At 54.6% G+C, this 25,800-nt stretch overlaps 1 protein-coding gene across 1 annotated transcript in view; it reads left to right on the forward strand.

The window, feature by feature from the left end:
- The window catches only part of COL22A1 (collagen type XXII alpha 1 chain), a gene marked incomplete at its 5' end in the record, with an annotated part of 239,043 nt that extends 218,195 nt beyond the window's left edge, over positions 1 to 20,848 (forward strand). The window contains 12 exons of the mRNA XM_082674806.1: positions 1,505 to 1,549; positions 2,337 to 2,390; positions 4,155 to 4,208; positions 6,023 to 6,076; positions 7,548 to 7,619; positions 7,780 to 7,815; positions 8,630 to 8,674; positions 11,080 to 11,259; positions 12,804 to 12,870; positions 15,398 to 15,580; positions 17,894 to 17,971; positions 20,101 to 20,848. Coding sequence (XP_082530932.1) covers positions 1,505 to 1,549; positions 2,337 to 2,390; positions 4,155 to 4,208; positions 6,023 to 6,076; positions 7,548 to 7,619; positions 7,780 to 7,815; positions 8,630 to 8,674; positions 11,080 to 11,259; positions 12,804 to 12,870; positions 15,398 to 15,580; positions 17,894 to 17,971; positions 20,101 to 20,291 — 1,059 coding nt within the window. The 3' untranslated portion in view covers positions 20,292 to 20,848. The remainder of the gene's footprint in view (positions 1 to 1,504; positions 1,550 to 2,336; positions 2,391 to 4,154; positions 4,209 to 6,022; positions 6,077 to 7,547; positions 7,620 to 7,779; positions 7,816 to 8,629; positions 8,675 to 11,079; positions 11,260 to 12,803; positions 12,871 to 15,397; positions 15,581 to 17,893; positions 17,972 to 20,100) is intronic.
- Between the last annotated feature and the right edge of the window lie 4,952 nt (positions 20,849 to 25,800).

Genomic DNA, 25,800 nt, shown 5'->3' on the forward strand with positions numbered 1-25,800 from the left:
GGGCTCTGCAGCTGGGGTTTTCCTCTCTTTCCCCTACTGCGGCCTTGCTCCTCTCTCCCTGCCTCGAGCCTTCCTTATAGCGAGTGAGAGGCTAGGACGGGACATCGCCGCTCACTGTGAGGCCACCTCCGCACTGCTCGGAGAAGTGCACGAGTCCCTGTGCTGTGCAGCCCCTGTCTGTGGGGCTTGTGTTGACAAGTGAAATTAAATTCAAGGCCCCGTCCCAGGTGCTCCCCAGACCCCCTGACCTTGACCTCTGTGCACAGGCATCAGCCCCGTACAAGGGCATCGCTCTGTGTCAGCCACTGGCTGGGGACTCAGTCGAGCAGGACACCCAGAGCAGTGCTCTGGCAGTGACAACGTGAGGAGGTGACGCACAGAGAGAAAGGTGCCAGGAAGGCGGTAGATGGTGACAGCAGGAGGGGTGACTGAGATGCTGGAGTTGGGATGGGAGGCTGGCCGAGAGCAAGGCCTGTAACCGGGAGGGATTTACACGACGGGCAAGTGCACGCCAGCAGGAGGGAGCAGCGGTGAACACGTGAGGCCTGCCGCAGGAACCACGGGTGGGGCGGGACGTGCAGCAGGATAGGGCCCAGGACCTGGACGTGGTCTGCTGGCCTGGGGAGGGCGGGCAGGGCCTGCTCAGCTGTGGGATCAGCGTCCTGTGAATGCCTGGGTCTCAGCAGGAGGGCAAGCACCCGGCCCCCCGGGCTGCAGAGATGCTGTCCCAGCTGGTCAGGAGCAGAGCCTGGGGGAGGGACAGTGGGAAGTGGGAGGGCTTTGGGGCTGCGCAGGCCTGCCTGGACCCAAATCCGATTCCTTTCTAGCTGTGGGGCTTTGGGCAGGTGTTCTACGTCTCTGAGACTCAGCTTCCTCATCTGTGAAGTGGGGATTCTTCCACAATCAGGGTGGCCTGACTGTTAACAGATGGTAGCGTCAGCGCCGCTAACAGCTTCGTCTTTGCTCAGAGGGCTTGTGCTTCAGGGAGAATATCTCAAGCTGCTCTTTTGTGCAGGGAGGGCCCAGCCCCGTGGCCCAGTATGAGGCTTCCGGGCTGGCTGTACTCACAGCTGCTGGGGGGGACCAGCGATGGCTACAGGAATGAGGAAGGTGCCCAGGCCCTAACTTGGGGTGAAGGCAGTGTTGTCTCAAAGGGAACTGCCTACCCCAGGATCCAGGCGGAGGGGGTCCAAGCCACGTGGTATGAGATGAGGAAGAAGCGGGAGTTCAGGAGACACGTGGGGAGACCCCACCACCCTCCAGGACATCTGTGGGATGGGCCCCAGCAGCCCTGCCCTCGCTGCAGAGTGACCAGAAGGAAGGGCCTGGCCACCCAGTCAGGCCTCAGGGACCTGGCCCATGTCCGGCAACTGGTCAGGAACGAGGGGCATCGGGTGAGACACAGAGAGGGGTCAGGGTGCGCTGGACCATCTCCCTGGACTCCACCCTGTCCCGCGCTGTCAGCCTGCTCCTTGGTGGGGTAACTTCCTTCTCTTTGTTCTAGGGCTTCAAGGGACACACCGGCGACTCTGGCCACCCTGGCCCCCGGGTGAGTGGACGTGTCGCCATCAGGTCATCCCAGTGCACCTGAGCTGGCCCTTCTAGGCGGAGGGGTCCCGGGCCCTGCAGGCGGGGCAGTGCCGTGTCATCTCAGAGGGGACAGTGGCAGCATTGGAAGCATCATCCCTCCTCGGTCAAGTGTTTCTAGACATTTCTTCTGGGGGCCAGACGCTGATGTACAACCAGTTTGACCAAGTCAGCCTGAAGTCAGGTGTGGTCACTGCCGGCTGTGCTGCCCACAGACTGTGCTGTCCTGGGCCCTGGGAGACGAGTGCTGTCATTAGGTCTACTTTCCAGAGGAGGGAACTGAGGCCCAGAGGATGTGGGTGGTTTTCCCGAGGTCCCAGAGCTATCGGCTTATCCCAGATGGAAGGCTCTGGGCCCTGTCTTCCTATCCTTTAGCTTCCCCCATCTCTTCCGAGTGCCCCAAACAGAAGGACCCTCAGGGGTCCACCGGTTAACCCCACTGCTCTGTACAGCGAGGAGAAAGCTGAGGTGCAGAGAGGGTCCGGTGGGAGACAGAATCCCCAGCGGTTTGCCTGATCCGTCAGGAGGTGTCTCCCTGCAGCTCAGAGTGGCAGAGCGGGCCCAGGCCTCGAAGCTGGCCTTGAGGACACTGCAGACCCCACTTGGGGCCAGGACTCAGTAGGGTGCTTTCGGGTGGGCCGTCCTCTTCTCCCCCTCCCAGATGCTCCGAGACCGCTGCGGCTGGGACAGCGGGCGTCCTGCATCTCCCTCCCTAACAGCGGCTATTTTGTTTCTGCTTCCCCTTCTAGGGAGAGCCTGGGGCCATGGGGCCCCCTGGCCGGGAAGGGTCACCAGGAAAAGATGTGAGTGTGGGTGTCCTGTGGGGCGCGGCTGGGCCTGTGGGAGGAGGAGGTGTAGAGGACGTGCGTCACTGAAGGACCAAGAGAGGCCCAGGAACTGGACTGGGGGGTTGGGGCCACCGTGGAGAGAGTCACGGGCGAATTCTAGGAATCTGCTGGTGATCCCTCACCTTCCAGCACCGCGGGCTGCATGAGTTCTCCTTGGGGTCCCGAGGAGGCCCCGGGACCGGGCTTCCGGCTCAGAGGGCTGGTGCCCATGCCATATGACAGATGAGGAGGCTCTGCTGAATCCGTCATGATTTGTCTGTTGACCTCAATGATGTGCGAGCTGGATCTGGCCTTACGTGGACCCAAGTGGCGTTTCAGAGTCTCCCCAGGTTATTTCTCCATCTCCAGTATTCTGTGGCCTCATGGACCCATCATAGCACCACTGGGTACCCCTCACCTGCTCTCACTCACTTGGGGGCAAGTCAGGGTGGGACGAACCATCTCTGACCCCAGTCATACAAATAGAAAAACTAAGACCCAGAGAGGTCAGGAGACTGCCTCATGGTCACACAGAGTCAGAGGCAGGAGGAAGCAGTGTAGAGTCCAGATCTTCCAGCTCTGCATCCCCACGGGGCACTGGCCTGGGGACGTGACAGCCTGCAGGGCCATCCGACATGTGCGGACACAGCTTGGCCTCCCGGGAGTGGGTGCTGGGTCAGGAGCACGGGCACACGGTCCTCAGGTCCAAGGCGGGCCCATGCCCGCCCCCTTGCATCCTTCAGGACCTGCCTTTAAGCCCTGGCGAAGTGCCCGCTGCCCCCGGGTGCTTGTCCTGTGTTGTCTCCTCGGCTGACCTGTTGTCATGAGACGATGGAGCAGGGAAGGATCTTAGCAGGAATCCGATCTAGTTCTTGTGCTTTTCCTGAGCAGTGGGATCCGTTGCACAGACCCCAGCCTAGTGTGTGGAGGCCTCTCACTAGGTTCAAAGCAGAAAAGCTGCCTCGACCCCAAGCGGGGCCTCTGCCCAGCCCTGTCCCCTAAAGGTGCCTCTCAGGTGCTGAAGGGCAGCTGGAAAATCCTGGTCTTGCCAACCCTGCTCACTTCAGTTTACAGTACAGGGCCTGAAGGGAGCTCCCCAGGCAGGGGCGTGGTTGGGATTCAGCTCGCCCAGCAGGTCAGGCTGCAGCTGGGACAGCAGCCCAGGATGCCAGCCCGTGGTGCAAATGCCTTCTTCCCCCCTTCTTAGCTCTCTGACTTGTAATTTAAAAACTCCATCTTCTGGGGTGTTCTACAGTCTAATTTGTGTAGGAGCATGGCCAAGCTTCTGTTTTTTTCATTCATTACACGGGGAGAACTACAACCCTGTCGGGAGGCTGCCTGGAAGACCACGTAGGTGGTGGTGGTGAATCCCCACTGCCTGGCACCCTGGAAGGTTCCCTACACCTTCCAGGTGGAGTTTTTCTTACTGTGAGGACTGAGGCAGGAGTAGCCCCAGGTGACTGTCCAGACTCAGGGAGAGGACACCAAGAGAAGTTCTCTTCCCTGTTACCTGCCTTAGTTCCAGATGGAGCCCCCCGAAATCCCCGTGGGGACAGGGATTTATTCAGCTGCAGGAAGTGAGTTTGTCCGTATTCAGAATAACTGGTGACTGACGATGAGACGGTTTGGGCACCATTTGGTCCTCTTGGGTAACTGGGTGAGGTTTGGTCCACATTTGAAACGGTGTCTCTGCCGTCTTCATGCGGCGACTCTGGATAACGTGATCTCTCTCTGTTCCAGGGTGACATTGGACCCACAGGGCCACAGGGTCCCCGAGGACTGAGGGGCTTACCGGTGAGTTTTGCTTTGAGACTAACCTGCTCCCTGCTTTGGCAGGGCTGCTACCATGGTAATAGTTGCTTGGTTCATCCTGGTACAGCCCTATGTGGTGTTAAAAAAATGACAGAATGTCTTAGCAGTTGGTAAATAGCCACTGCCCTAAGCCCCCCTAGTGGCCTAGGACACACTCTCCGGGCTCTTTTCTGGGACCGCCTACCCACAACCCACTCGGCACGGCAGGAGCGCCGTAGGACTTCCCCTCCAATCATGCTCTAGCTTTAGGGCATGCTGGCGTTCAGGGCGTGCCCTGTATGAGTTCACTAGAGCTGTCATTGCAAAGAACCGCAAACGCAGTGGCTTAAACAACGGAAATTCATTGTCTCTCAGGTGTGGAGGCTAGAAATCCAAGACATTTATTGTCTCACTGTTCTGTAAGCTAGGAGTCCAGGATCAAGGCGCCAGCAGAATGGGTTCCTTCTGAGGGCTGTGAGGAAGAATCGTCCCTCAGAAGGCCTCCCTTAGCCTCTGGTGATTTGCAAGCAAGCTCTGGCAACCTTGGCCCATAGGAGCATCACCCCAGCCTCCTCCTTCACCTTCACATGGTATTCTCCCTGAGGACGTGTCCCTGGTCCAAAAGTCCCCTTTTTATAAAGACACCGGTCATATTGGATAAGGGGCCCCTCCTACTCCAGTATGGCCTCATCTTAATTAATTACGTATGCAAGGACCCTATTTCCAAGTAAGTTCAGGTTCTGACATACTGAGAATTAGGACTTCAACATATGGGTTGGCGGTGGGAGGACACAATTTAACTCATAACACGCCATGTGGTTAATAAATATTTTGAATATTATCTCTGCCCATACATGTACTTAAGTGAATCTTTCTCTAATCCAAGAGCAGCCTGAGCGAAGATGGGAGAGGGATGTAGAAGATAAGTACTTACATTCCTGGTTCTGTGTCAGAAGAAGCACCTGCCTTACCCCATTTAACCCAGGGCCCTTGTCACAGGGGCCGCTGTAATGTCTATGTGCCTGTATATACGAGCATAAATGTGACCCGTGATAAGGGTGCGAGGGTCATACAGGATGGAATGTTAGAAAGTAAAGAGAAAATTCCCTCTTCATCCCCTCATCCCACACTCCAGAGGGAGCCACTGTTAATAGCATTTTGTGTATCTTTGAAAGTATTTTCAGTATACCTACTAGCACACAGACAGAATGCACGCTTGTTACACACTTCATCTTTGCATCTTGCTTATTTTGCGTAGCTTGTGTGCATGTACATATATTTTGAGTGAGTAATGGAATCAATGAATGAGTGAGTAAACCTGCAAGGCAGATATATGGGCTTTCTGGGTCCAGGTTACGCAGCTGGCGAGAGCTTCCGGCGGGGATTTAAACCCAGGACTTTCTGACATCATATCCAATGTTCTCCGCCTCTCGTGGCCGTGGCCGTGAACTGTGTCTTCAGGCTCCTACGGAAAGAACGTGGGGGGCGGCAGGTCACATGTGTTTGACTCACCAGGTGGTGCCCCACTCTCCCCTGATGGGGCCACAATGGCTCAAATCCAGCCTCCCATCCTGAGTCAGCGGCCTGTGAGGGTTCAGGGTGCCCTCCATGCCCGCGGTCCGTGATCCCCAGTGGCCAGAGGAAGGGCGCGACAGCCTTCTGATCAGGGCGCATCCTCTAAGTAATGACTTGGAGCCACGCTGGTCTGTAACAGCTGTATGTGTGACATCAGGCCCTCCGCATCCAGCAGTCTCTCTGTCCCACTGTCCTGCTCTGTGAGGTCCTGGCAGAATTCTCTCTTCTGTTTCTTCCACCAGGGTAAGAACGGATCGCCTGGATCTCCAGGAGACCATGGCACTCCAGGCAATCCCGTGAGTACTGTCCCACCGCTGTGACGGAATCAGGGCAGGCTTTGAAAGGTTGTGTGGTTTACATCACATACTGTCTGGTCTCTGTTTCCAGAAGCCTCAGTGGGAAAATATGGTGTTTGGATGGCAGGAGTAGGCTGGAGGAAAGGGGAGCCGCGAAGGGTGTCTCTCAAAGCTTAAAATACACGTGATTCTGCACTTGGCTCTCTGTTGTCTACGACCATAGACATCCAACAGGACAAAACTACTGAAGACTAAAAAACACATGTGTAATAAGGTTGCATGGTAGTTGATGGATGTTTTTAGATGATGGAAGGACAAGGTCAGGCTGACCGACCCTTACCATCTCAGACAGGGCAAGGGTGCCTCGTGACGATGCCTGTAACACAGATTCGGCTGAAGAGGGTCCTCCTGCCGGTGAGCAGGTGTTAGCAAGAGCTAACAACGGGTAGGTAGTAGAAAGAGGGTGACATGAGTCATCAGCAGAGTCCTGGGCACTGGGTAGCAGGTTCTGGATTTGGGGTTCAGGTCTGGTAGATGGGGAGACATGGTGGGGAACATTGGTCCTTGATGGGGTCTAGGGGTGGATAAGTGACAGCCTGTCTGCTAGTCTCCTCCCAGCCCAGCCTTACCGTATATTTATTTGGTAAAATTGGCAACCCTGTTGAGAAGGCCACCTTTGTGGTGTGTTGTTCAAGCGACAGATGCATGGGGTAATGGGTAGAACAGTCTGGCCAGCTGACTGTTGTCACTGTGGAAATTAGGGTGACCCATCAGTCTTGATTTCCCAGGAAACTTCCTGCTTGTAGCCCTGAAAATCCTGCATCCTGGGAAACCCATCATCTCCCAGGCAAACGGGGCATCTGGTGGTCCTGATAGAACCCCATCTGCCTGTTGGACCAGGGACAGCCGTGTTAAGGCATCTAACTCCTCAGCACACGTAGTGACATTCCTTAGGAACCATCGTGGGAGTCTTGTCGCCTCCGCTGAGACGTCACAGACAGGACGGGGTTGGGTCCTGGGACCGATCCATCCCCAGTGCAGAGCTGACCCCAGAAGAGCTGACCCACGTATGGTGGCGGCCCAGAAAGGTTAAAACTAAAATTCCCGAACACCTTTCCCCCAAAGTGCGCCTGCCAAACCATGGGACGAGCTGGCCGAAGGGCAAGAGGCACAGTTGGGGGGCCCCGTACACAGCAAGGTGTTTTGTTTAATGTTTGTCCCATTTTGCTTCTGTTGCTTCGAATGGGAGAGACGTTCACTGTTTGCAGGAGACTCTCCTTCTGGCCCCGCACCCCGTGGGGTGCTCACAGTACCCCATCTCTCCCCAGCCCAGCCCCTCCGTTTCAGGAAAGGGCTCTTCTATTTTGTTCACGTGCCAGGTCTTCAGAGTACAGAGGGGTTACGAGGTTTCTGAATCTTCTTGAGTTGACACTTGACCTTGAAGAATTAATGCCCTGCTTTCCCTCTGCAGGGCCAGAAGGGAACCAGAGGAGAAAACGGCAGCCCAGGGCTCCCTGGCTTCCTGGGTCCCCGTGGGCCGCAGGTGAGCATAGAACGCTGTTGGGGAATCTCCCCGGCTGGCCCATTGATCGCTGTCTGTGCTGGAGCGTGACTTGGGTGAAAATGTCTGTTGTAAAGACAGTCGTGTTATCTGCAACGTGCCGGTGCCGCAGAGCTCACTGATATTGTGTTCTGTGTCGTAGGGTGAGCCGGGAGAGAAGGGAGTCCCAGGCAAGGAGGCAAGTACCGTGCACCCCTCTTCTCCTCTTGGTGCCCTTTCCTGTGGGAGACACAGGCTCACTTCGTGGGCGGGCGACACGTGCTGTCTCATGGGGCCCTGGGCCTAGCAGGGCTCCCACGCGTGCTGTGTTCTGCTGTTGCTGTCCGGAAATCCTAATGCTTTCTGAATGAGGCTCCACGTCTTCACTCTGCGTAGGGCCCACCAGTTAGGGAGCCAGCCCAGGGTACCATCGTGTGATGTCTCTGACTTGTCTGTGGCTCTCCGCACCCAGTCCATCAGCTAGTCCTGTCCATTCTGACTCCACGATACCTCCCAGCTCGGCCCATCTCTCTCCATCTCTCCCGCTGGACCCTAACGCAGACCGCCATCATCTCTCACCTGGACGTTTGCAGTGACCTCCTAACTGGCTTCCTTGTGTCCAGCCTGCCCCCCGCCCCACTCCTTCCCCACTCACCAGCCAGAGTGACCTTCGTAGAACAAACGTGAGATCATGTCAGTTTCTAGTTCAAGCCTCGGCTCTGTGCCTCCTGTCAACAGAGACGCCCCGGCCCTGGTCACTTCCAGCCCTCAGGATGGACAGGAGCAGGTGTGGGAAGGCACGTTTCAGGAAGCACAAGCCCAGGGTGACTGGCGTGTAGACAGCGGGAGGGCGTGACCAGGGCCGGAGCAGGACTCTTGGAGGACCTGCCTTCTCCAGGACACCTTGCCCTCAGCACACAGGATCCGAGAAGAACCGAGAAGGGCAGAGAGGGATGCCCGAGCAGATGGGGTGGCCCTGGTTAAGTGACCACCCTCCTTTGGTTTCATTGCAGGGGACCCCTGGGAAGCCGGGAGAGCCGGGACCCAGAGGAGAAAGGGTAAGTGGGGCAGGGGGACTGTGTCCAAGGCTTTAGGAAGCAGCCTGGCCTGCGGAGCGGCTCCTGTGGTGGCCTCTCTGTTCTCTGTTCCCCCCGGAAATCTGTGAGCCCCCAACGGGAGGCTTTCCCGAAGTTGTAGTCAGTGATGTTGGCTTTTGTCATGGTTTTTGGTTGTTATTTTAAGCAGTAAAGTCATCGCAATTACAGATTCAAAGGCGAGCACGCCCAGACTTGGACAGATTTCCGTCTCTCCTCTCCGTGTGCGAACGCCTGTGTGTGACACGCTTGGAGCCCAAAGTGCCAATTTGCCAGGAGCCAGATCTGTTCCTGGAGGTGACAAGGGAACAGATTTTCCCATAATGAATCGCCTTGGCGCTGCGCTCAGAAAGCCCTTCTTTACATTGCATTCCTCCAAAAAACAACAGGAAAGAAAAAAATCACTTTTTTTTTTTTTTTTTTTTTTGGAAGAAACGCCGGTGAGGGGAGGGGGCATTCTCTCACCGCTGCCAACTGCTGCTCCCTCCAGAGAAATTAGACATCTCGTCTGCCCAGGGTCCTGCGCTTGACCAGCCGTCACACCGTCCCACTGTTGCCCGACACGGACGGCACACCACCCCGCTTCGACCCTCCGTTTGTTTTCCGTGGTGCTGCAAAGAATTTCTCTCTGCTTTCCTTGCAAGTTGGATGAGTGAGGAGCTGGCTTTGCCTGCAGGCCAGAGCAAAATGGAGGCAGAGAGCATCAGGGCTTCTCACCCCCACAGATCTCTCTCCCTCCTCCCTTCCCAGTGAACATCATTCCCATGGCTGCTGGTTCCTGAGCTTGGAGCCGGGGGAGGGGCCGTAGCTGGGAGGGCACTGAGGGTCTCGCCACCCAGCAGCTGGCCAGCTGGCCCCCGGGAGCTGCTGGAGTTTGGGTTGGGAGCCGGGGAACTCAGACGGCAAGTATGAATCTTCTGGATACCGAATCAGTACATAGAATCTTCTCGAATACCGAGTCAATAATGGCGAGTTGCCTTCCCCAGTTAAGTGGCCTTCCCCTGTTTCGTGGAACGTTGCCAGATAGCGGTCAGGTTCCCCATGCCTTGGACTCCAGAGAACATTTGAAACGTGGGACAAGTCCTCTCACGGCAAAGGGATGTTGAGACGTTTAAAGAGCAGGAAATGCCGCACCACAGGCCTTGGCGTTGAGGGGCACGAGGCACCAGGACTCTCCTAGACCCCTGAACTTGAGATCACCCACGGATGGCAATGTCCCCATGAAATGCATCACCTTCGAGAAATTTAGGTGACCCCCTCAAATCTGGGTAAATGCCTTTTTTAATTCACTGCTCTTTCTGTTATTGTTGAAAAAGCAATACAGACACGTAGTTAAACAATACGAACTGCAGAAAAGTGGCTGCAGTGAAGACTAGGTGCCCTTCCACCAGGCCCTCTGGTCCCCGTCCCCTCCCCAGGTCGGTCGCTGTGCACGTCCTCTGCATCTTGCCCTAGTCCGTGCGCAGAACCGCGTGGGGTGTGCGTGTCAACATGCCTATTACTAGATCCCCTGCAACGTGTCAGACTTTTCCCACCGTTTTGCTCTTTTCGTTTTTCGTGCGTGTATGTGGCAGATGGTCTCATAACTGCACCGTCTTCCTTTTCCGTGGCTCTGGGTCACGCCCATAGCCATGTCCCATGTCTGGTTACCTGTGGCTTGTCTTTTTCTTGCTGTTTCCCCCCCTCTGCTGCCTCCAAGCAGTGGAGTTTTTACACCCTGAGGCTGTTAGCCTGGCCGCCGTATTTTCAGACTCTCCGACAACGGAGGCTGGCTGGTCAGACACCCGGTAGCAGATAGGGCAGAGGACTGGACCGTCCCGTGGTTGCCATGGCGCCCAGATCATTGATCCAGGACTTCAGTCCTTGGGCCAGCGATGGGGAGAAAGGGGTCCCAGGCAGTGTCGTCCTCTGCGGGCCCCCTTGGGCTGAGAGGAGGGGGCAGATTCCCTGCGGGTGAGACACCTCTGGCTGACGAGTGCCACCATCCCTCCAGCTGACGGAGAACAAAGCTGGGCCTGAAGTGGGCCAGAAGCTCCGGCAGCCGGGCTCAGCGGCTGGCCTTCTCTAGCCAGGCAGGTGGAGCTGCGCTACTGGGACGGAGCACGGGACTGGGATTTGGAAATCAGAGCTCATGTCTTGTCCTCTGCAGACTAGCAGTGTGATGTGGGCAGGTAGCTTTGTCTCCCTGGGCCCTCGTGTCCTGGTCTGTGGCATCAGACTTGAGTCATGGGCCTGCCAGGGCCGAGGTCTCCTTTCCACCGCTGAGGACGCAAAGGGCCGGCAGAGTCCCTTCTGTAGCCGCACGTCTTGTCTGGCCTGGGGGCGCCTCCTAGGCCTTTGCTCACTGAAGCGCTTCTTTCCTCCCCTAGGGAGATCCTGGCATCAAAGGTGACAAAGGACCTCCCGGTGGGAAGGGTCAGCCTGGAGACCCTGGGATCCCAGGCCACAAAGGTCACACAGGCCTAATGGGCCCCCAGGGACTACCTGGGGAGAATGGGCCGGCCGGGCCGCCGGGGCCCCCGGGCCAGCCAGGATTTCCAGGACTGAGGGTAAGGATATTGGGGCTCCTTGGGACTGAAGGGGAAGCCCGTGAGGTGTGTGGGCTTCAGAGGGACCAGGTTACAGATCCCAGTAACCTGCATGACCCGGGGCAGGTGACCTCTCCTCTCCGAGCCTTCGAAAGGGGCGAGGAGAACCTCCCTCCCGACGCTCGCTGCGATGGTTAAAGGAGGTAACGCCGCATGGCTTACAAGGGCTCCAGAGCAGCGTCCCTCTCTCTCAGTGTGCTGCACCCCCGAGGCTCCACTCCTCGGGCTGTCGCGCTCTTCTGCCCCAGGACCTGGTGCCGCAGGCCACTGAGAAGGTGCAGCCGGATCTCAGTGATCAGAGCTTCCCGCGGGGACGGCTGGCTGTCCGTCCCGTGCCCGGCTCTGCCTCTCTCCTGTCTGCCTGTCTGGGGTACTCGTTCTTCCCTTTGGGTCCAGCTTTTCCCAAATGTAAAAGGAAAGGCTTGTTTAGAGCAGTGTTTTTTCTTTGAACATACTGTATTCCCGTGGCAGACCTCTTATTTTTCACAGACTTGTAGCATCGGCACACGCTGGCTGTAGAGAGGAAAAGGCAGAGCTTGGTGGACGTGTCAGTGGGGGCTGGTGGCCAGGTCCCCGTGACCTCCCCACCCCGCCTCTGCAGCCCGCGTGGCCCTCGGGGGACCCTCCGGTTCCTCAGAGCACAGGCTTACGTGGTCTTCAGAGCCCCCGCCTGCTCTGAGGTTCCGTGTCACTGTCCCTGCCAGGGTGCCTGTGGCCAGCCTGAGCTTCCACCACCGTGAAAGAGGCCAGGCAGCCAGCCCCCCACCCCTCCTCTGAGTCTTTGCCAAGCTCTCCTGCTGCTGTGGGTAGTGGTGGACATTCTGGGACTAACCTAAAAGATTATTGACCAGAAAGGCAAACAAGAGAATAAGGACACAGAGCCCATCTCACGCTGTGCTAGACGCTGGGGCTGCAGAGATGAGCACAGTACAGCCCCCAGCCTTGGGGGTGGACACCGCCCTGAAGGGCTCTGATGACGAGGGGGGAGCCCGGTGCGGCAGCAGGTCTGCTCGCGGATCCGTCTAAGAATCGCACGTTGCCGTGGGCGCCTGGAGGTGGCGCCCGCCTTCTCTGCCCCCTGACCCATCGGTTTCTGTGACCAGAGCAGGGCAAGCCAGACCCTGGGGACCAGAGCAGCCAAGTGACCAGTGGGAGGAAATCAAACACGATTTCATGCAGGAGGCACCCTGTGAGCGGGTCCTGCAGGAAGATGGCATTTTGGCAGGGAGAGGCTCAGAGCAGACCTCCCGGGTCCAGAGCTGGGGAAGGGCTCTGTGCGGGGACGGGGGGAGCAGGGGCCCCAGAGAGAAAGGGGTCGCCGTACATGACGGGATAACGCTGCCTGCATGGCGGGGAGCGGGCAGACGGCTCCAGGTGTAAAAGGGGTTGAACTAGGGAGCTATGGTGTATGGGGCTGTGACCGTCGTGGCTTCCCGAGCCATCGCAGGTCTCAGGAGGCAAGGGTTCCTGGGAGGATGAACGACTCCGCCTTCCCTCCCTCCTAGGGGGACTCTCCATCCATGGACATCCTGCGGCGGCTCATCCGAGAAGAAGTGGAGAAGCAGCTGGAAAGTGAGTAGCTGGGCTTTATCACAGCCGTGTAGGTCGGGTCCTGGGTGCTTTTAAGAGCCCCAGGAAGCAGTCCGTTCACTCATCCTTCGGGACTTCTGTAGCCTGGTTGGGAAAGGCAGCCTAAGAGCAGCTCCAGCAGCAATCAGGGTTGAGGCGCCCCTTGCAGGCTCCAGCCAGCCTTCTCTGGCACAGATCCCGCTCCAAGCTTCTCCTCGGGGCAGCTTGAATTGCCGCTGCTTGACTACCTCCAGGAAGCTCAGCATCTACAGAACAAGCTTCTCACGATCCTTCATTTCTTCCGTGCACTCAGTTGTTTATCTAATGAGGAAGAAGCCCCGACAGGCCTGCAGCGGGTCTGTTAGTTAGAACTCACAGCCCGGGGAAGAGACAGAGACATAAACAGACAAGGCAGCTTCAGTACAGTAAGAAATGCCTGTGGTTTAATTTGGCACAGGGGGTGTTGAAGAGGAAGGATGCAAGTACCTAGGATAGCTCAGGGGACGGACAGGTGAGGAAGGGCTTCCCGGAGGAGGGGCCATGTGAGCCGAAAGCAGGGACAGGATCCCAGGCCTTCGGAGCAGTGTGTGCCGAGCCCCTGAGGGGGGCTGAACACACAGTGCTTTCAAGGAACTAGAAGCCTTGTAATCCTACTGCACTGGATTTACGGTGAAATCCCAGTCTTGCCTGAGCCCCATACACGGCAGGTGCTCAGGAAGGGAGAGAGATGGGAAGGTAACAGTAATAACACGAGCATGCGGGGCCGGCCCTGTGTCGGGTGGAGTCCTCAGCGCTCAACACATGTTAACCCGTGGAAGCCTCGGTGAGCCTGTGAGGCGCGTGTGATTGTTAGCGTCAGAGATGCTGAGGAACGTAACCAAGGCCGAAGAGCTGGTAAGTGTCTGACCAGCGTTTGCATGCAGGCAACCGAGCTGCAGAATCCAGGCTCTTAACCGTCATGTTCTTTGGACCAGTGACCATGCCCACTGCCCTATGTGTGGGAAAGTGTTAGGGGAAGAAAGTCACAGACAACTCTGTAGTAGGGAAGATCGGAAACCAACTGCTGTTCCCAGGCACGGACGGACAAGCGGGAAGGACGTGTTTATTCACGTGGTGGTGTCTCAGACAGTTATTCTGCGCCTGGCACATGGCAGACTCTAAGTGGGGTAGGGGACGCAGCACTGAACAAGATGGCCCTCTTCCCTGCCCTCTTGGCGTGTCCAGGTGAGCATGGTCTGTCTCCCTACGCAGGAGAACCAAAAACGATTCCCCGGAGTGGACAGCACAGAGCTGGGGTTGGTGGAGAGGAAACCAAAGGCTGGAATGGTGACCCCCACCCGGCGGGGTGGGTCCTGAGGGCGCCCGTGTGGCGATCCCCACGGTCTGCTCTCCGAGGGCTGGATTTATCGGTGACAGGAAGGGCCTCCACCTGTGAGGAGTTTCCAGCCCTTGGGCAGAGACAAGCCCTGTTTTGAACTAGTTTAACTGGAGCGTCTGCTGGGCTTGAGTCCTTTCTTCCAAATAATCTTTCGAGGGGGAAACATCAGCTCCACTTTCAAGATGAGAGAATCAAGACTCAGAGAAGTGAGGCGTGAGGCCGGGTCTCAGCGCTAGAGCACAGCCCTCCCGCTTCCCTGCGTGAGACGATGAGGGGCTGCCGTGGGAAGCCGACCCAGCAGGCTGTCAGAAGCCCCCGACTCTGCCTTGGTTCTGCCACCAGGGTACCGGGAGGGTGTCAACATGCCTCTCTGGGCTGGGTCACGCCACCTGCGAGATGAGGGGCTTGGCCTGATTGTCTGGGCCGTGTGGCCAGCAGAGCAGAAGCCCGTGCTGGCCCTCGGGCGGGCTCCGTATGCCCAGTGCAGAAGGGGGCGTGGCAGCCGGCAGTGGGACCTCTGGGGCTTTTGAATCAGTTCTGTAATCTTCACGTTTCAGACGCCTAAGGATCATTAGTGGTATCATATCCAGCCCTTCATTTATAGATGAGGAATTAAGCACTTAGGAGAAATCCCTAAGCTGCTCTGTGTAAGCCACTTAAATCCCACCCACCCCCACCGGCCTCAGTTTCCCCAAACGGACAATTACAACAACAACTTCTGCTGCTGCTATTACTGCTGTCAGTGCCACCTCGATCGTAGCAGCGATGTCCACGCAGCACTTAGCTTGTTCCAGGAGCACTGTCAGTGCCTGGTCCCATCTGCTCCATCCTCACACCAGCCCGGTGGGGTGGTGGTTATTTCATTGCATCCATTTTGCAGAAGAGGCAACGAAGGCTAAGAGAGGTCAGGTAGCTCGCCCAGGGCCACGCGGCCGGCAGCGGCTGCTTGGGGACCCCAGCCCAGGCTGCCTGGCTCCAGAGGCCACGGCTGTAGGTACAGGTGCCGTGCAGTGTGCTCTTGATGTAATTTCTCTTACTCTTGTTTTGCAGCTGTTACTGTCTCCCCAGGGCTGAGCTTGGCAGTGAGCTGCCATCCTGTCTTTGGGGCAGCCCTCCTTCATGAACTGTCTCTCTGTTTTTCCTGCTCCACAGCCAGACTCGCCTACCTCCTGGCCCAGATGCCCTCAGCGCACACCAAGGCCTCTCAAGGCAGACCCGGGCCCCCAGGGCCCCCTGGAAAAGATGGGCTTCCAGGTCGGGCAGGCCCCATGGGGGAGCCAGGACGGCCTGGGCAAGGGGGTCTGGAGGGACCCTCTGGGCCCATAGGTCCCAAAGGTGAGTGAGGACCCAGGAAGGTGCGCTTTGTACACGACACGAGGGCTGAGGAGGAACCAGGGTGCGTGGCATGCGTGCCACTGAATATGCGTGGTTCAGCCCATTCTTCTGCCCTGCAGCCTGCCAGCACCCTGCATTGTGGCATCCTGTAATTTCTTCATATGCAGAAGAGGGTTTCATACTTGACACTTCTGCAAAATGATGCTTCTGCCAGGAGCATTGAGTCTGTTTCCTCCTACTGTCTTTTCTCTCTCCATCTCCACTGCTCGAGTTCCAGGGAGTAGCACGAAATGCCCCTTTTCTCCTTTCGAGTTGGGAAGTCAGTGAGGATATCAGACCTTTAAGCTCTGGGCAAATGGGCATTGAACAGCAGTTTACATGTGAATAAGGTGGTTTGAGCTAAAGCTGGACATGGCTGCCAACTCTCCTGCTCTCAGAGAGCTGCCTGACCTGGACGCAGCTGCTGCTGGCAACAGGGGGTCTGTCCTTCAAGGGGCAGCGCCTGCCCCACTTACCACAGCGCACTGTGGAAGCAGGTCGCAGGCACTCTCTTTGCAGGCAGACAGATGTGAAAGGGCAGGAAAGGACGTGAGCCCAGACTCACCCACCTGATCATTCACCCTTTCTCCCTGGCAAGGAATAAGCATGTGGTGGGTGCTGTGATCTCAGCCGGCACTTGGTGACTGAGGTGGGGGGAATGCATGCCCCTAACATCTTCCTCTTTCAATCTTCCATTCCTTAATTCTTTCTTTTTTTTTTTTTTGGTTGCTGCAAGGTTTGCGGGATCTTAGTTCCCCGACCAGGGATTGAATCCACGCCCTAGGCAGTGAAAGCTCGGAGTCCTAACCACTGGACCACCAGGGAATTCCCTCTTAATTCTTTATTCATTGATTTATTCCTTGTAATGTTTCTCCTACTGAACTTTCTGTTAAGTTCGTGTCCGAGTCCTACTTCTTTTGGTTCGTAAAACAAAATACATGAAATCAATGTCAACAAGAAAACATAAGGCATAGAAAACATCAGACTATGATAAAAAACTGACCAAATGTAGTAATCATAACAATAAATAAGAGTGGCCTAAAATCTCCATGAACTAGCAAAATTTCAATTTGGATTATAAAAGAAAATATCATATGTTGCATACAGGAAATATTCTGGAAGCAACATAGCAAAAAAAAAAGGAATGATGAAAAAAAAGTTGAGAGAGACAGTTTAATCAAGTTTGTGTAGTATTAACCCAATATAATCTCAGATTTTCTCCCGGGGGAATGAACCCTCTTTCTTCTGAACATCTATTAGGATTTTAAATTCCTGTGATTATTAGGACTTGTCTGATTCTGCTTCACGTTAGAATTTCTTTGTGCCCTGCTTCATCTGTCTTATTAGAATTCAAGCTTCTTGAGAGTAGAGCTGTGTCTTACGTACATGCAGGTTTGTTTATCACCCAGCTCCTCCTTGATAAAGGTTCAAGTAAAATGCTTTTAGCACATGGTGAAGAGTAGGCGTATGTGAGTGGATGTGGATGGGAATATGTGTTTGTATACAAGAGAGTGTGGGTGTGAACATTTGGGTGCCTGTGTTTGATGTGTTTATCAGTGTATGCATATTTTTGCTAATATATGTGCGAATGTACATATGTGTATGTGTAATTGGGTAGTTACGCACTTGAGTGAATGTTTACGTGTATATATGTGTATTTGAGCAAATGTTTGGAAGGAGTGTCCAATTATTTTGGTGTTCACATGGGCGTCTTTCTGAATGCAAGTGTGTGCTTGAGTGTGGGTGTGAATGTGTGAACAGGAGCTAGGGGTGTGAGTGTGTGCTTGAGTGTGGGTGTGAGTGTGTGGACGGGAGCTAGGGGTGCGAGTGTGTGCTTGAGTGTGCATGTGAGTGTGTGAACAGGAGCTAGGGGTGTGAGTGTGGGTGTGAACGGGAGCTAGGGGTGCGAGTGTGTGCTTGAGTGTGGGTGTGAGTGGGAGCTAGGGGTGCAAGTGTGTGCTTGAGTGTGGGTGTGAGTGGGAGCTAGGGGTGTGAGTGTGTGCTTGAGTGTGCATGTGAGTGTGTGAACGGGAGCTAGGGGTGCGAGTGTGCTTGAGTGTGCTGTGAGTGTGTGGACGGGAGCTAGGGGTGCCGAGTGTGTGCTTGAGTGTGCGTGTGAGTGTGTGGACGGGAGCTAGGGGTGCGAGTGTGAGGGGCGTGCGAGCCGTGGAAAGCACACCAGCAGTGCTGGCCCTGCCCCCTGTGTGGTGGGGCTCCCTCTCTCTGCCACTGTCCTGGGTCTCTACCATCAAAGATGCATGTTTCTCTCACCAGGTGAGCGAGGAGCCAGAGGTGACCCAGGTGAACCTGGAGTTGGCCTCCGAGGCGAGGTGGGACCCGCCGGGATCCCAGGTAGGAGCGGGCGCTGGGCTCTCAGGTGGGGAAGGGCCCGCCAGCAGCGAGTGGGCCACACGGGGCAGCCCTCCCACCTGCATCGCCAGGGGCCTTGGGAGCGGCTGGGAGAAAGGGCTGCCTTAACTACTGATGAGGCGGAACCCAGATTTGTTTTATTACATCTTTCTAAGACGTCAGCTTCTTGGCTCACCGTGCTAACTGTAGTATATCCCGTGAGTTCTTGAGGTGTGTCCCGTGAATTAAAAGTCCTGTGAAATGGTCCTGAAGAAAACTGATTTGACCTTAAATAAGTCAGGACAGTGCTGGGGACCGTGCTTCTCTTTCAGACATGCCTAGTACAAATTAACTTCTCTGGTGCAGTGCTAAGGGACCTTGCATAAAATAATAATGTTTATTTCAGTTAAACCAACATTTTCCAAACACACTTGAATGTAGGATGCTTTTTCTTTCACTATGTAATGTAATACCCTGTTACTATTCTCAGAACACATTTTGGAGAATGCTGGCCACGTGGCAGGGTGGCCAGCCGTCCTGGCCTTTCTGGGGCTCTGGGGTTCCTGGGACATGCCCTTTGAGTTTTGAAACCTGGACAAGCTGGCCACCCTAACTAATGGTTGTATGGGACTAACTCTAGAACACAGCAGTATCGCACTCCGAGATGAGGTGTGGAAGAACTCAGACTGAATTGTTATCAAACTCCACCTCACTGAGGCTTCTATTTTTATTTAATTTTACTTTATATGATTCCCCGTGGTCATTTCTGAATATTAGGCCTGCAGGTCATTTTATTTTTAGTACTTATATCTTCTTGATTTTCCAAATTTCCTATGGTGGAAATGTTATTCTCATGAGAGAAGATAACTAGACACACATTATACATATTTGTGATAGCTTGCCTACTTTTCAGTAGCTTAAAATATTAAGAATATTTTAAAAATAAGGCAATTCCAAATAAAGATTACAAGGCCGAACAGAAAGCATTGTGATGGGGGAGATAATTGTACCAACATGAGGCTGAGATGATGACTAGATGTCAGTGGTTCCCACCTGAAGGAATGAACAGCACTGCTGGCTCAAAACTCAGTCGAGACAGGAATACAATAGATTAAATAACTACTACTAAAGCATGAACAGAATTCATGCAATGTCCAAAGATCATTTAAAGGGAAAAGTTTACTTTTTGTTTATTTTATGGAGGGACTCAGATTTTCTAACAAGGTGATTACTAAGGCTTAAGGAAGAATATCACTGTTAAGGTTAACTACAACACTTAGCACTGAGCTTCCCAGTTGCCAAAGCAAAAAGGGAGATTGATTACATATGATATTATGATGCTTAATAAATGGAGGCATAGAAGTTTGTTTTAAGTAAACAGCCTAAATGGGAAAGGAATTTGAAAAAGGATACACGTATATGTATAACTGAATCACTTTGCTCTATACCTGAAACTAACACAACATTGTTAATCAACTGTACTCCAATATAAAATTAAAACTTAAAGAAAAAAAAGATTTAACCCACAAAAAAAAGGAAGTTTGTCTTAGGTAGTATTTTCTGGATCTAAATTTTGGGCTCTCAGTTACTTACTTCCTACTTACATTGTCTTTGACTCTGATTTGCAGAGTAGTTTAATGTAGTCCATGTATGTGGTTCCAATTTAACATATAGATAAAGCCTAGAAACTACAGAATAAATGGGACCATTTAGATACTGGCTAATGGAATGTGACTAGGTATCTCCAAGGATACATGAATTGCGGCTGACGGTTAATGGTAAGGACTTGGTGTCCCAACTCGGATGCACCTCCTAGAACCAGACACAGACGGTCTGGTTTCTCTTTTCCTTGTAACAGAGGATGCGTTCCCTACCTGGCCTCCATCTCCCCTTGTTTATTTCTCTCCTATGGCACCCTGATTACTGTCCTAGTCCAAACCGTTAAGGCAACCCTTTTCCTGCAAAGCAAGGTGTCCACATTTCCTCCTCTCTCCAGCCAGGGTGCCCAGACCGTGGGATGTTCTGAGGTTGTTGAGTCTTCAGTTCATACTGAATGGAAGTAGCGAGATCAGGGCTCATTTGCTCCAGAACGAACTTGAACCACCTTCTGTTTCTTTTGCTCCTTGGGCCAGGTCAACCCGGGGAACCTGGCTATGCTAAAGATGGGCTGCCCGGGGGTCCCGGTCCTCAAGGGGAGACAGGACCAGCTGGACACCCTGGCCCCCCAGGACCCCCCGGCCCCCCTGGCCAGTGTGACCCCTCCCAGTGTGCCTACTTCGCCAGCCTTGCTGCTGCTCGACCTGGTAATGTGAAGGGCCCCTAGAAGAGTCCCGAATGCCAGGAGTCGGCGGTGGATTTCTGAAACTTGAACGCAGAGCCCGATGGGAAGCAGAGGTCTTGAGACATTTCAGCCTTGTGTTTTTTTTCTTTCTTTCTTTTATCATTTGTTTTTGTCTTATTTTCTTGAGAGACCTCAACATTATTAAAACCAACAGATGCTGCCGGTCGGTCAGATTATTATTATTATTATTGTTGTTGTTAATTATTATTATTATTTCATATGGTAATGCTTTTCGAGTTTTTCCCCTCTCCTCTCAAGTTGGGAAAACTTGATTCGTGGGGCAGGGGACTGTTTGGTTCTCGTTCATCTGACAGCCCCCATTTGAAGTGTAGCTGCCAGTTTTGAGGAAACTCTCGGTGCTATGAAACCCCGACCAGACACTTGCCAAACTTACCTCTTTCCTCAAAAGGAGACTTTAAGAAAATGAGGCAATGGGCTTCTATTCTTGATTGTGCCCAGAGGTTGCCCGGGGAGAAATTATCCACCAGTCGCTACTTCCCAGGAGAGAGAAGTAAAGCAGGAAGAGAAAGAATTTGCAGACACGAAGAACATCCTGTCCTCCTGATGCGAAGCGCGCGCAGAAGGGCGCAGACTCCCTCCTTTGGGGCCAACTCAGCACCTCGGTGTTTCAAACCTGTGGGAGTGAAACACTGTCGCACGGCTCGCAGCAGCTTCCTGGAGTCCCACATCTGCACCAAAGATGCGGGAGCTGGTGTGGGAAGAGTAGCCCCGTGTGTTAATGTGGCTTCTGAGCCGTGGACAGAACCCCTCCCTGCCCCTCGCTGTTGGTTTCACTCTAATTTTGAAATCAGGGGGTCCAGAGACCACTCCCGCGTGTTTTCCTGATGGTGGGCAACTGGCCGGGGTGCTGGCCAGAGCTGGGAAATGTGTGCTTCCAGCTTCTGGCTCTGAAATAAATGGCATCGAGTGTGTGTGTGTAAATGACATGCCCAGCTTGAACGGGTGCTCAATAAATCCAAGTTTCCTTCTCTTCGGTTTCCCGTGACGATTCCCTTCTTATCGCCCGCGTCCGCCCCCGCGTAAAGCCCTCGAGGCTGGGGACGCATCGTTTTCCCTGGGGCGCCCAGGCCAGAGCCACGGTCCAGTCCACGTGCTGAATACACACGTGGGTGAGCTACTGCGTGTGACCGCGCCAGTTCCTGGGCAGCGTACTCATCCAGCACCTCCTTTTTATCACCTGTGTGCTAGATGCTTCTAATCAATTTAGGAACCCGGAGTACAGACGTCCACAGATGTTGGAAGGGTCCATATGTAGAGAAACATTACTGCCACAAGTTAGAAATAGGATCCAAGACCTGCTTCTCTCATCGGAGCTGAATCTGGGGGTCAGTGGGTGTCAGGTCCTCGGGAAGCAATGCCTGTCAGTGCAGGGTGAGACGACCTCCTTCCTGTTTTTGCACATCTGCCATCTCAGTGTATTCCCACAACCGTAAAAGACACAAGGGCGTTATTATAATATCCTTTTCTGTCTGAAGAAACAATCCCAAAGGCCTTAGATATCCTCTAATCCAGTGACTTAACAAAAATTTGACCGTGACCCACAGCAAGAATGCAATTTCTTTGTGAGTCAGTGTATGCATACCTAAATATAAAACTAGGAGGGCTTATTTATCCTGACCACAAGGCCCTCTAACGTTTACTATTCTATTTCATTACAAAGATGCTCATCACAACCTACTGAGCTGATGCCATGAGCCACCAGTGCGTTGCAAGCTACAGTCAGAAGAACAGTGCTCTGGTCTAGAGGGAAACTGAGGCACGGAGAGAGCCTGTCTCGGCGCAAAGCCTTGTGTAGAATCCAGTTCCCTGATGCCCTGAGCATCTTTTTTCTCTTCACGTTTCATTTTGCTTCTGTATTTTAAGCCGTCCATCATCTGGACCGAGAAGAAGGGTTTTATACAACAGAAAGAATGATTTGGGTGAGTCCACAGACTTCTTTGATTATGGGAGTTCTCAGACGCTCAGGTGGGGTATTGAGAGGGGCAGGGGCGTTCCTCCCCTGAGGGTCTTGGATTCATCCAGCTCCCCATGTGGCTTGGGAGTGGCTGCGTTTGTGGGCAGCTGGGGGAATGCGTGGACTGTCCTGAGTCCTTTCCAGGCACAGAGCTTGATGGGTTTCTGGAAATAAAGACGACTACCTCAGCAGCACTGAGGATTTCGGTAATTTCCAGCTCAAAATACATGAAAATGCTAGGCAGGGAAGTGCAGGGGTGTGGGGTGGGAGCGGACCGAGGGGACAGCGCGCCGCGGTTCCCATCTGCCTTGGCAGGGCAGCTCCGTCCCCGGGGAAGCACCTCCAAGACCACAGCCTGCTTCCGGAGGGGCTCTCAGGGCGGGTGTTGGGCGCGCGGGTGATGCTGGTAGTATCTGGCCTGAGAACCGTAGAAAGTCAGTGACAGGTTGCAAGAAGCATCACAGCAGTGTTTGTAAACCACCAGGATCCCTAGGGGGGTTCTGGAGGGGCCCTGCCAGTTGCCAGGAGGAGATGGGGTGCAAACGGGTGGGCTCCAGTGCCCCCCAGCCAGAGAAGCTCAGACGGCCCCTGTTGTGCAGTGGGCACCTAGCATGTGTTTTCCATGCCCATCCTGCATGTCTGTGCCACTTCCCTGAAGCGGGCAGTCCTGTGGGGGGGGATAGGGGTCCTGTGGGGGGGGATAGGGGTCCCCCCTGAGCACCCCTCGAAGAGCTTCTCTGCTCTTTGGCCTCGTGGCTCTCTCTAACGCCCTGGAGGGCTTTTTGCCCAGAAGTGCAGGAGACTTAGCGCGCCCTCGGGGTGGCCCTCAGCCAGTGGGGTATGGGGAGTGCAGGAGAGAGGCCTCTGTCCTCCCTCACTTTGGAAAGAACCTTCTGAGGTGCAACTTGCATGGCTGCTCAGACCGTCCGCGGGGGGACCAGCTCGATGCTGTGTCGGTATGGCTGTCCCTGCTGCCCCCTCACACCCCCAAACAACCTGTGCCCGCATCTTAGGATCAGGCTCCACTTCAGGGAAACCCCACCGCGACAGGTCTCCACAGACGGCCCCGCGTGAACACGGGATTCAGAGCCAGTGCAGATTTTCTGGGGACAAGGACCCTGGGGCCTCAAGGGGGACGGGCCTGCCCCACGTGCTCGCAGCAAACGTGGGATAGGCATGAAGGGTCCCTGTCTACAGCTCTGGTTGGGGGCACCCCAGCGGGCCAGTTCCAGGTACCTGGGATGGTCCTGAGGACCACCAGGGTAGGGGCGCCCTCACCCGCCCTCAGCTGTTACCAGGTCGGGGCTGGTTCACGTTGAAAGCTGCTTGCCCAGCCTGCAGGGTAGGGAGCTGCCCCAGGAGCCTGTTCTTACCTCACACCTGCACCTGACCACCTTGCAGAGCCTCACGTAAGGTCACAGCGCTGGGATCCAGGCATCCCACACAGGCAGCTGTCGTCCTGAGCAGCTCAGGGGAGAAAGTGTAGGTTGGTCTACACAGCAGGGCATCCCTTTCTCCCCACCCCACCGTCCTGCAGGACACTCTGCAGGGCCTCTGCTTCTGAGAGCGGAACTCCCTTTTCAATTCGAGCATGTCTGTTTCTTCCTCTTTCTCGCGCCTGTTGAGAATTTGTCAGCAGGTGGCAGCGGGCACCCGTCTCGTGTCCTCCCGCAACCTCTTCGGGGGGGTTACTGCTGCATTTTGGTTGTACTGTTTCCCGAAATATAAAACCCAGAAGCCACAGTGTGAGGGGCATCCCTCAGCAGGGTGACTGAGTGGGGCTCTGGTGTCCGTGCCTCCCACGGGAGGGGCCGAGGTCAGGTTGGGTTCACGGTCTCTGAGTTGACTGTCCGCACCCAATCCGCCTCCTGGGTCCCTGTATGCTGAAGGCATCGTTGGGGCCAGGCCGCGTGCGGCCACTGTGACGTATTAGGTGTCGGGGTGCAGAGCTCCGTGAAACGGCTCGACAGCACCACTGGGCTTTTCTTCCTTTGGCACGGCCCTGAGAGCCCCTGGGCTTCGGTTTCACCTAACGTGTGGATGAAGCCCCAGCGCGTGAGTGAAGGGGAAGACCGAAGTCACTTCCCTTAACGTTAAACTGAGACGGTCGAATAGAAACCCCAGCGTGGTTGGAGCGTGGGACGGAGGGTTCCAGATCGTAGAAAGGCCAGCAGATTCAGGGGAGCTTCCAGCGCGTCTTTGTTCCAGTTCCTGCCCCCAGGAAGTATCGTGTGGTCAGAGGCGGACACCGCAGCACAGGGGGCCAAGGGCAGGCTCCTCAGTAGGCTCCTGGGTGGTATCAGCAGCCCTGGTCTCCCAGATGGGACCTGCCTGGGGCCACGGGGTGTGGCAGGGAGGCCACTGGTCCCGGAAAGAGCGGAGTTGAAGCTTGTCTGGGGCATTTTGAAACACAGAGGGCAATGATGTTCCAGTGTGAGGAAGCATTGCAAACAAGGACCAGGGGCATCCTGAGAAAGTCAGGCCCGGGGTTCCCACTGCTGGTCCAGGGCAGGGTATCCGCTGGTCCAAGCTCTGTGGGTCCAAGGCTTAGAGAGGGGTGAACGGGGCGAAGGGCAAACCCAAAGCACCACATTTGAAGGATGATCCTTCATTCTGAGACTGAGGTCTGGCTCATTTTTTTAGGGTTTAAAATGTCTCGTACCGTGAGAGAAGGAGTGTGTGTGCGTGTGTCAGGGGGAGTAATACTTATTTGTATATTTGGTTTTTTATAATCCGACTTGTCAAAATAAAGATCGGGTCTGATATCTTCATACTGGTTCCCAAGATTTGTTTTTTTCAACTACCAGTTCATAATTCCCACATCTGGGAACGCCCGGTGCAGCCCAAACCTTGAGTTATTTTTCACAAACAGGAAAATGAGACTCAGAAAGATACAGTGATTTTCCCAAGATCATGAACTATGGGGCCCAGTGTTTGGGTGCAAAGTCTCACCTCACTTCTTCAGCGAGTTCCCTTTAGGCTCCGGGATCAAATTTTACAGGGAAACTTTGCTTTTAACAAGACAGATTCTTGGGTCTGGTCCGGAATCACTAAATCAGGATCTCCAGGGGATGGTATTAACATGTTTTGAAAAGCTGCCCCCCCGGGAATCTCTGCCCTACCCTCAAACCATCCTCGGCTTCCTCGTTCAGGCTGAGCAGCCCGGTTGCTTCATGCTGCCCTTTTTCCCGAGAATAGTATCTATTTCAACCCAAGCGCAGGAGCTCAGAGTTGAGGCAAACCCAGAACTTGGCCAGACTCCGACGCCTCTGCAGATTTTAAGACCTTCCAAGATGAGATGCTTCCTCCTTAGAGTCTGAGGATGCTGCGGTGTGTTTGAAAGGGCCAGGCAGTGTGCATAAGCGACCCAGAGAATTGGGCTTCAACCTGCTGTCTCTGGCATTTTCCAGCCAACTCTCGTTTTCTGCCTGCCAACGGCTGCAGCCCGAGGACCCATCTCTGTAAGCTTCTGATGCCCCGAGGGCGGTGCAGGAGAGTGGGTTCTGGGCCCCAGAA

Source organism: Grampus griseus (genome assembly GCF_964374135.1).
Source record: "Grampus griseus genome assembly, chromosome: 17".
Classification (NCBI taxonomy): Eukaryota; Metazoa; Chordata; class Mammalia; order Artiodactyla; family Delphinidae; genus Grampus; species Grampus griseus.